Below are 9,033 nucleotides of genomic sequence, written 5' to 3'. Positions count from 1 at the left end.
TAAGACATAAGGTAGGAATCTAATTTTGCTTTTTCCCCATATGGGAGAGGATGGCTGTGTCAGCCTCCCCCACCCACCCCCGACTGGGAATGTCTGTTCCGTCAAATCCCACACCTCCCTCACGCCTCTGCATGCCCCACTCTGTTTCTCTCTTCTCAGCTCGGTTGCCTCAGCCAGTTTTCTTTCTTTTTTTTTCATTCCAAATACAGTGGTAAATATTAACAGCTTTGGAGTGAGTTTTGGCTTCTGGCAGGGTAAGGCCATCCCTTCTCCCCAGAGCCTGTTCTCCAAATTCATCTGTAGCTATGTTTTTGTTATTGCTGTTGTTTTGAGACAAGGCCTGGCTATGTAGCCCTGGTTGACCTGGTTGCAGACCAGGCTGGTCTTGAACTCACAGTGATTCACTTTCCTCTGCTTCAGGAGCACTGAGATTAAAGGCAAGAGACACCACTCCCAGCCTCTCCCGTTTATTTTTATTTTGTTGTTATTGCTGTGGCTGCTGAAACATAACAAAGTGTCTCCCCGTGAGGTGACTTGAAACAAGCCCTGAGGAGTAAAGGGGAGAGGCTGGTTATGCAATCTGTAGCTATCTCCTGTGGCTTCCTGAGCAAGAACTCGGGAAAGTGAAGGGCAATGTGTGAATAGGCCTCCCTGGGATGGTCAATACAAGATCTAGAATCACCAAGGTGGTAGGCCTCTGGCCAGGCCCGGGAGCGATTACATAGGTGATAATCAGCCAGAAAGGAAGCAAATCATGCCTTAGGTTTGGGTCTGGACTACAAAAAAAGTGTAAAAAGAAATATACATGACTGAAAATTTCAAAGCGCGAGTTAAAAATATTAAAGAGAGAGGCCTGCAGAGATTATAGGTGCTCAGAGAGTAAGGGTGTTTCTTGCTTTTCCAGAGGAATTGGGCTCAGTTTCCAGTACCCAGGTTGGGGCCATGGGGGCGCTCACAACCACCTGTAACTCCAGCTCCAGGGAATCTGACGCCCTCTTCTGGCTTCTTTGGGCACCTGTATGCATGTGGCACCTGTACACACGCATATACACACACACACCCACACACACACAGAGATAAATCAAAATGAAAGAATAGAGAAATAAGAAGGAGAAAGCGAGCTGAACACCAGCCATCACTGTTGCCTGTTTACTGACTGTAAACCCAGCACGGTGGGCTGCCTCCAGTTCCTGCTGCCGGGCCTTCCAGGAACATACGCTCTGGCTGTGACTCCAACTAACCCTTTGCTTCCTTTTCAGGGTGCTTCACCACAGAAACAGGAAGCGAAACCAAGAGGTCTCTTTTCTCCTCAAACAACCCTGGCACAGAGTGCTTGCGTGCTGAGGTAAGGAAAGGTGAGCCCACCCTCCCGAGGGCACAGCCCTGGAAAGGCCTCCAGGCCTTCAGTGATACCAGGTGTGGAGATCAGGAAGGGCGAACTCAAGCTGTCTTCTGTGGAAGCCACTGATAAATTAGAAATTGCTCACCTCAGACCTTTCAGCAGAGCAAGCTCCGCCTCTGTTGTTCCCCACTGCGTCTTGAGGTGTCGGTCACGAAGGTCTTGCTCCTGCAGCTAAGCCATGATTGTGATTGCTATTTTTTTTTGCATGTCTCCCCCCAATACCTACACAAAGAGATCCTTGAGGGAGCAGGAACCAGAGGCACAATGGAAAGAACAAGAGCATCTGCAATCTACCATTTATTACCTGTGGAACCTGGCTCTCTGTGACTGCTGCAAAATGGAGGAATGTATGTAAATAGGGATGTTTGGGCTCTTCATGCATACAGAGGCACGAGGCACTTTGTAAGTGTTCCTGACCACATCCTAGACTCTGTCTCTCTATCCTCAAGCTTGAGTGTAGATGAGTCCCAAGTATCTATCAATACTGGTCCAGCGAATACAGGTCAGTCAGCTCGAGCAGCTCCAGTCAGAGAGCTTTTCGGTCTTGACAAATCACAAGAAGCCCAACCCTTAGGATGATCCATAGGCAAGAAGAGCCTCAGGCTGGGGTGCTAGGATCATGGAAGGTGGCACTTAGATGGTACAGTCAGACAACAGGTAGCAGAGTAAATGGATCTCTCGAAGGCATAGAAGACAAGATGTGTTCTGACAGATGTGTGTGTGGTTGGATATGGTTAAAAAAGAAAAAAGAAAAAAGCTCCCCAGTTTTGTTGTGGTTGGAAATGCAGAAGACAGGTCAGTGACGGGCACTGCCCACATCTTAGCACACTTCCCGGCAAGGTCACCAGAGTTTAGATAGAAACAGGAGCCAGCTGGTGTGGGGAGGATGGGGGGAAGGGCAGAACTCCCCAGTCGACTTTTGCAATCTGCCTGGGTTTCAAAAGCCAGTGGGGAAGGAAGGAAGTGACGGCCACAAAAGGAAGGGAGGCAAGGACCATTCAGAGGCACTGGCCCAGGTCCCTTCCACGTAGACTGTGTCCTAGCAGCATCGGTCCTAGGCCCCCAGAGGGGAGAGAACAGTTCATTGGTCCTCTCCATTGCACTTTCAGTAACCTCCCTTGAAGAAAGTGTGCTCCAACCGTCTGAGGCCACCTTGGCTGCAGGCAGTTGCCCCTCCGCTGGAACACTAGCGTTATGCCTGTGTGCTCCACGCCCTGTGAATCCAGCCCTTAGCTTCGGGTCTCCACCTCTAGCGCAGCTGACTTGGAAGACAAGAGTCTGTTTCTAGAGATGCTGGCATACTCCACAGACAGAAGGGGTTCAGGCGAGGGCTTCAGGTAGGGTTGGGTGTTGCCATTGTTGGAATCCTGAGGGCTCACGTGGTTTAGGTGGATGAGAGACGCATAGCAGATGCTCCCAGTGTCCTCATTGGAGAGGATCTGCTGGTCCTGAGAGTCGAAGGAAACAGGTGTTTGCTGAAAGAATAACAATAACAATAACAGTGCTCAATGCCCTGTGAGGAGCCAGGACTGGGTGGTGGGACAGGGACAGAGTTTAAGATGTAGAACACGGGCTGGAGAGATTCCTACCTGGTTGAGAGCATGGACTACTCTTTCAGGGGACCTGGGTTCAGCTCCTGGCACCCACGTAGGAGTGTTAACTCTAGTTCCAGAGGATTTGACTCCCTTTTCTAGCCACCTCAGTCACCTCATACCCTTGGTGCACATACATACGTGTAGACAAGACACTCACGCACATAAAATAAAAGTAAATAAATCTTCTCTTAGAAATAGATGAGGCTAAGTGTGGTGGCACACACCTTTAATCCCAGCACTCAGGAGGCAGAGGTAGGCAGATTTCTGTGAGTCTGAGGCCAGCCTGGTCTGCAAAGCAAGTTGCAGGACAGTCAGAACTGGTACACAGATCCTGTCTCAAATAAATAAATAAATAAATAAATATTAAAAATAAATAAATAAAAAGATACAGGATGTGACATCCAGCCTGCAGATCCTCTGGGAAGGGGTGGCTGGAAAGTTGCCTTTCCTGTCACTGAGCTGAGGAGCACTGACCTCCCCAGGCTCCTGTGCTTGACTCCAGATCCATGAGAGCAAAGGCCCTGTGGGTGGGGGCTAAGAACACATTAATTTGCATGTTTTTCATGGTTAAGGATGGGATGCAGGGTTTTGCACATGCATGACAAAGACTGTACCATTGAGCTACAGTCCCCAGGCCTTGTGCTTTTGAGACCGGCTCTCATCTTGTTGCCCAGGCTGGCTTGAAATTGGAGACCATTCTGCCTCAGCCTCGTAAATGCTGGGATTACCAGCCGGTGCCACCGCACCCTTCAAGAAACTTTTTATAGAGTTCTCCATGTGTATCTTACGCACATTCAAACTTGACTAGAGCTGAGTTAGAAAGAGCTTTGCTAGGGATGCATTTCGTGGAATCAGTTCTAGCATCATACAGAGGGCTGGGTTAGATGACCTTGGAGCCTCCTAATTCTGTGGGTCTTCAGTACCAGTGTCTCGGGTCTGACGGAACTACCCAAACCACCCAGTCCTCAGGAGGACTTAGAGAACCATGGTTAATCACAGTTTTTCTACACTGACTGGGCCAATGGCAGCTAGTCTGTAGGAGGTCTGGAGACATAAGGCACAGGAAAAGCTGTCTCCTATGGAGCTGAAGGCCAGGAGTTGGTTCTACCAATCTCTCTCTCCCTCCCTCTCTCTTTCTCTCTGCTCTTTCTCTCTGTCTCTCTTCTCTCTGTGTCTATCACGTCTCTCTCTCTCTCTCTCTAGTTTGAGTTGCGGAACACGAGAAAAAAAACATTGCATAAAAGGGGAATACAAACGGGTCATGATGACACAAGCAGTCATGAGTGTGTGTCACCATTTAGAGTAAATAGAAACCAAATGCAGGCCCAAGTTCACAACAGCAGATATACACCAGGAAGCTAGGGTTCCCTAGGTGCTGGAGGAGATATACACCAGGAAGCTAGGGTTCCCTAGGTGCTGGAGGAGAGTGTTTCCTACTTACAGTTGTCTCCTTCTGTCCCGATAAGTCTTCATAGATATGGTGACATTCATTCTCAACTGTGAGGAAACAAGCAAAGTTAGTGGAGGGACTTCCCCTGTGCCACTTCACCCACTTTCTATGGCAATAACAGCTTGGGCAAAGGGACCCTGTTGGAAGAGAGGCCAGCACTTGGGCAACAAAATAGTTTCTGCCAAGGGAGCTCCCAAATACCCAGCACCAACTACTGTCCAGAGATTCTAAGAAGCCAGATATCCTGGTTGCCCGTGTTTAATATGTATAAACCCAGTCAACTTTGTGATCAGTTTCAGGTGACTACCTGTAAGTTCCATATTTAGACACCAGATTTAAGTATAATCTGTTCACCGGTGGGGTTATATGTATAAGAGGTTGGATTTCTAGTTGTTATATCAGTGTGAAGCATAGCCTTTCCTGTGAACACGCCCACCCACACTCACACCTGTATGCATGCTCACGCATACTCCTAAATGAAAACTCATTCAGAGTTTTCAGAGTCTGGGCATTTTGCTGTTTCTATGTTGTTTTCCAAAAATGTCAACAGTGACCCACTAAACTGATTGCATAACATTTAGAAAATAAGCTTATAGAATTTTAAAATTCTCTCTTTCCTAAGGATTTTTTTTTTTTTTTTAGAGCTTGAAAAAAATGATATTCACAAGCTCCAGGAGCATTCTGATCCACTCAAACCCATTTTAATCTTGTTCACAGAACTATCTGGAAGGCATGTGGAGAATAAATACTTAAGACACAGAGGCCAAAACAAAGCAAAAAAGAATGCAGAAGTCCTCTGAAGGCTGCAGAGTTCATAGGACTAATGCTAAAACCTTAGAAGTTTAAAGATTAAAATGTCGTTGAAGAACCCGAAGGAAAATGTTCTTTCCCTTTGTACCACATTCGCTTTTGGGGGCTGTAAGTGTGTATGTGTGTGTGGAGGCATGTGTGCATGTGTGTTCAGGTGTTCACGTGTGTGTAGAAGACAGAGAACGACCTCCTCTTGCTCCTCAGGAACTGTCCACCTTGCTTTCTGAGACAGAGAGACAGTGTCTCTCTCTGGGACCTGGGGCTTGCCGATTCGATGAGGCTCAAGGATCCACCTGACTCCAACTTCCCCATAGTAGGATCACAAGTGTGCACCCTGATTTCTAAACAGGTGCTGGATAGTGAGTTCAGGTCCTCGTGTTTCCACAGTGAGCGCTTCACCAGCTGAGCCAGAACCCCATACCCGTCTCTGCTGTGGAGGCTCAGGGCATAGTTCAGTGGGTGAATGTGTATTTAAAATGCCAGGGGCATGAGTTCCCTCTTTAGTACTACCAAGGGGGGAAATAGTGTGTATACTTTAAAATGTGTATGAAATATACATCACATGTTGCATAATGTTGAATATCTATAGTAAAATGGTGAACAGAGTAGAACAAAAGGGTAGATCTGTCCTCTCGTAATTACTCTTCGGTCTGGTTTTATTCCTGTTGCTGTGACAAACGCCCCGACCGAAATAAGTCAACACAGGAAAGGACAGGGTTCATGTGCTCACAACTGCAAGTTACCGTCTGTCACTTTGAGAAGCTGAAGCAAGAACTCAAGCAGCTAGACACACCGCATCCATGGCCAAGAGCAAAGAGAATAACACATCCTGCTTGCGTGCTCTCTCCTACTGTCCCCAAGCCCCTGCCTAGAGAATGGTTCCGCCCACATTGGCTAAGTCTACCTACATCAACTGACAATCGTAATACCCTCTGGCCCCTGCAGACACACTCACAGACTAACCCGACCTAGTGCATTCTTCATTAAGACTCTCTTCCTGGGTGAGTCTAGATATGTTGAGCTGACAATTCAAAACTAACAAGCCACCCATATCCCTTCTTGGAAAGAGCAGTTACAAGCTACTTGCTTGTCAAAAGTATAAGGTATGGCATACTAGTCTTACCTGTCATCTTCATGTTATACATTAAATCTTTCGACTCATTCATTTTACATATTTGCTACTTGGTGATTTTTGACCTACATACATCTCTGCACTTCCTTCCTACTGAGAAAAACAAAATTTAAAAATGATAGCAAGATACATTTCAAGATTTATATAAACTTATTAATAAGTCCCTAATCATAAAGTTGAAAAAAGAAGTGCGGGCTGGAGAGGTGGACCAGTGGTTCAGAGCACTGCTTGTTCTCCGGGATAACCCAGGTTTGATCCCCAGCAGCCACATGGTGGCTCACAATCTGTAACTCTAGTTCCAGAGTTGCCAGGGGATCCGATAAGTACCAGGCACACATGCACAGGGTCTCTAGAAATACGTGCAAGCAAAACACCCGTACTCAAGAAATAAAACAATAGAAAAATTAAGAATGATAGTTAAGAATAAAAAAATTAAGAATTAAGTATGATCCAGAATCCTAGCACACCTTGTTTTCAGCAAATAGCTGGGGAGTTGGGGTGCCTGGAGGTAAGCTGAGTGGAACCAATGTGTGTCATCCCCACTCACCCCCAGTGTCCACCCCCCCCCCCACTTCCCTAGGCACCAGGCCACCAGGGCTGCCACCTTGTAAAGGGGAAGAAAGCCACTTGGGCATCTGGCCTTTCAAGCAAAAGAAACAATGTGGGCTTACCTTTCTGGGCTGGTCCCTGGGATTTCCTGAGGTACAGGACCACAAGGACGACAAGTCCAAGCAGTAGCAAGATGGCCACAGCCACTCCAGCAATGATGGCCTTCCCCATCCCGTTACCTAGAAAGCTTTGGAACAAGGATTAGCCAGGTGAGGAAAGTCAGAATCCAACACGCGTCCTGCCGGAAAACCTTCCTTCCTCACGCCTGCAATTCCCACAGGTCATTCCCCTACCCGGCCTCTTCTGAGGTACCCTGCTCACAGGCCCTGCGGTCTCCATAACAGGGTAATGTTGATGATGTCACCAGCCATTGTTCCCTTTCCTGTTCCTCTCTCCTGTCCCTTAACTTTGTTTGGGACGCCAGCTCTAGCCTCCTTCATTCAGGTGTCTTTGTCTCTGTCTTGAAGCTTTATGTCAGCCCTTCTCTGTGAGACGCAGTCAGCTCCCAGGAGAACCAGAGAACTTGACAAACAGCCCTGCCAGCTAAGTGCATTCCAGTATGTCCTACTTTGTGTCAAAAGAGGGACTCGGAGGTAGATAAGAATACACCTGTAGCAGCCTCTAGGGATGGGGTCTGAGTGGCAAGGCCATAGAGAACGGGGAAGCACATCCGGGGACATGTCAGCTCAGCTGGTGTCTGGTTTAATTTTTAGACAAGTAGTGGCCTGCAAGATCCTGGGGTCCACTGTCTTCAGGGATGCTGGGTTCAGAGAGAAATAGATGGTAGAGGCCAAGGGCCTAAGGCCTGGGGCCTGGGAGCCCATCAGCAGGCATGCAAAGGTTCCAGTCCATGAGATCAGGAACTTCAGACTCAACACAGCTCGCTGACAACAGCCCTGCTCACGCCTGTTGGAAGGTCCCTGCTGTCCTTGAGGTTGCAGTCCTTCCAGTCAGATAACCATTCTGAGCTCAGTGCTAGATAGTGGAATCCCTCTCCCCAGCAGGGCCTCCTACTCTCTGCCTGACTTTATCTGAAGAGTGTCTTTAGACATAATGCCGCCGACCACACTTGATATATGGCCTTTGATACAGCTTCCTGCTAGCTCTCTCCTCCCTGCACCTATAGGATAATTAGGTTCTGTGTTCCCATTCGTATGATAGGGGCATGCTGTTTAATGCAAACCAAGCAGCATTCTTGAAGTGCCTAGTTTTACCCAATTATGTTCACCTATCCTGGGAACCCCCCATCTACTCCCCAATGGGTAGATAGCCTTTGTTCTCCTGAATCAAAGTTGAACTATCTCCCTGAAGTGGTTCCTTCTCTATCGTGTTCATGGCCTTTCAAGACCTGTGTCTCACCTTCTGTTCCTCCTTGGGAGCTGGTGGCCAACAGCCCCCCCCCCCCAGGAATGAGGAGAACCACAATGCCAAAGAGCAAGAGAGGACCGGAAGAAGGGTGGAGGTAAAGACAGCAATGCCATCACATGTTGCCTGTCCCAAGAGGGAAAGAGTAGACAAGTGGGGATCCTTGCTATCCACACTCCAGTCCACCCTCCAGGAGATGGTGGGACTGAATGGAGGGTAGTCGTGTTCTTCACGACCAGCCAGTAACATCTGGTGACATTTTTAGTGGCCATATGTGTGTTCAGAACAACACTTGTGCTACTGCCCATGAAAGGTCAAAGACATCTTAAAAGGCACAGAACAGCCTCAGGGACAAAGAATTAGCCAGCTGAAAAGGCTGAGAGCCTGGGCTGGAGGCACAGGCCCACGGTCTGAGATACTCAGGAGGCAGAAGCAGGAGGACCAAAAGTTCAAGGTCAGCTTGTGTGATAGAGTGGATCGAAGACCAGCTTGAGTTTCTTAGTGAGATCACAATCTCAAAGTGAAAAGCAGAAGGCTGAGACTGCAGCACAGTCATAGAACTCCTGCCCAGAAAATGTGAGGTCTCGGGTACAGTCTGCAGCATAAAAGATAAATAGATGATAGATAGATAGATAGATAGATAGATAGATAGATAGATAGATAGATAGAT

General features: G+C 47.8%; 1 protein-coding gene across 1 annotated transcript in view; it reads right to left on the bottom strand.

Moving 5' to 3' along the window:
- Positions 1-2,624: 2,624 nt before the first annotated feature.
- LOC129682689 (CMRF35-like molecule 7) overlaps positions 2,625-9,033 on the bottom strand; it is a 9,855-nt gene continuing 3,446 nt past the window's right edge. Inside the window, exons 4-6 of the mRNA XM_055615177.1 lie at positions 7,061-7,185; positions 4,439-4,494; positions 2,625-2,877 (exon numbers count right to left, since the gene is read on the bottom strand). Of these exons, the coding sequence (XP_055471152.1) occupies positions 2,632-2,877; positions 4,439-4,494; positions 7,061-7,185 (427 nt within the window). The 3' untranslated portion in view covers positions 2,625-2,631. The remainder of the gene's footprint in view (positions 2,878-4,438; positions 4,495-7,060; positions 7,186-9,033) is intronic.

The sequence above is a fragment of the Psammomys obesus genome, unplaced genomic scaffold (genome assembly GCF_907164565.1).
Source record: "Psammomys obesus unplaced genomic scaffold, mPsaObe1.curated_primary_1811, whole genome shotgun sequence".
NCBI classification, from domain to species: Eukaryota; Metazoa; Chordata; class Mammalia; order Rodentia; family Muridae; genus Psammomys; species Psammomys obesus.
The sequence above is the reverse complement of the archived record's forward strand: the minus strand, read 5'-3'. Positions and strand labels throughout refer to the sequence as shown.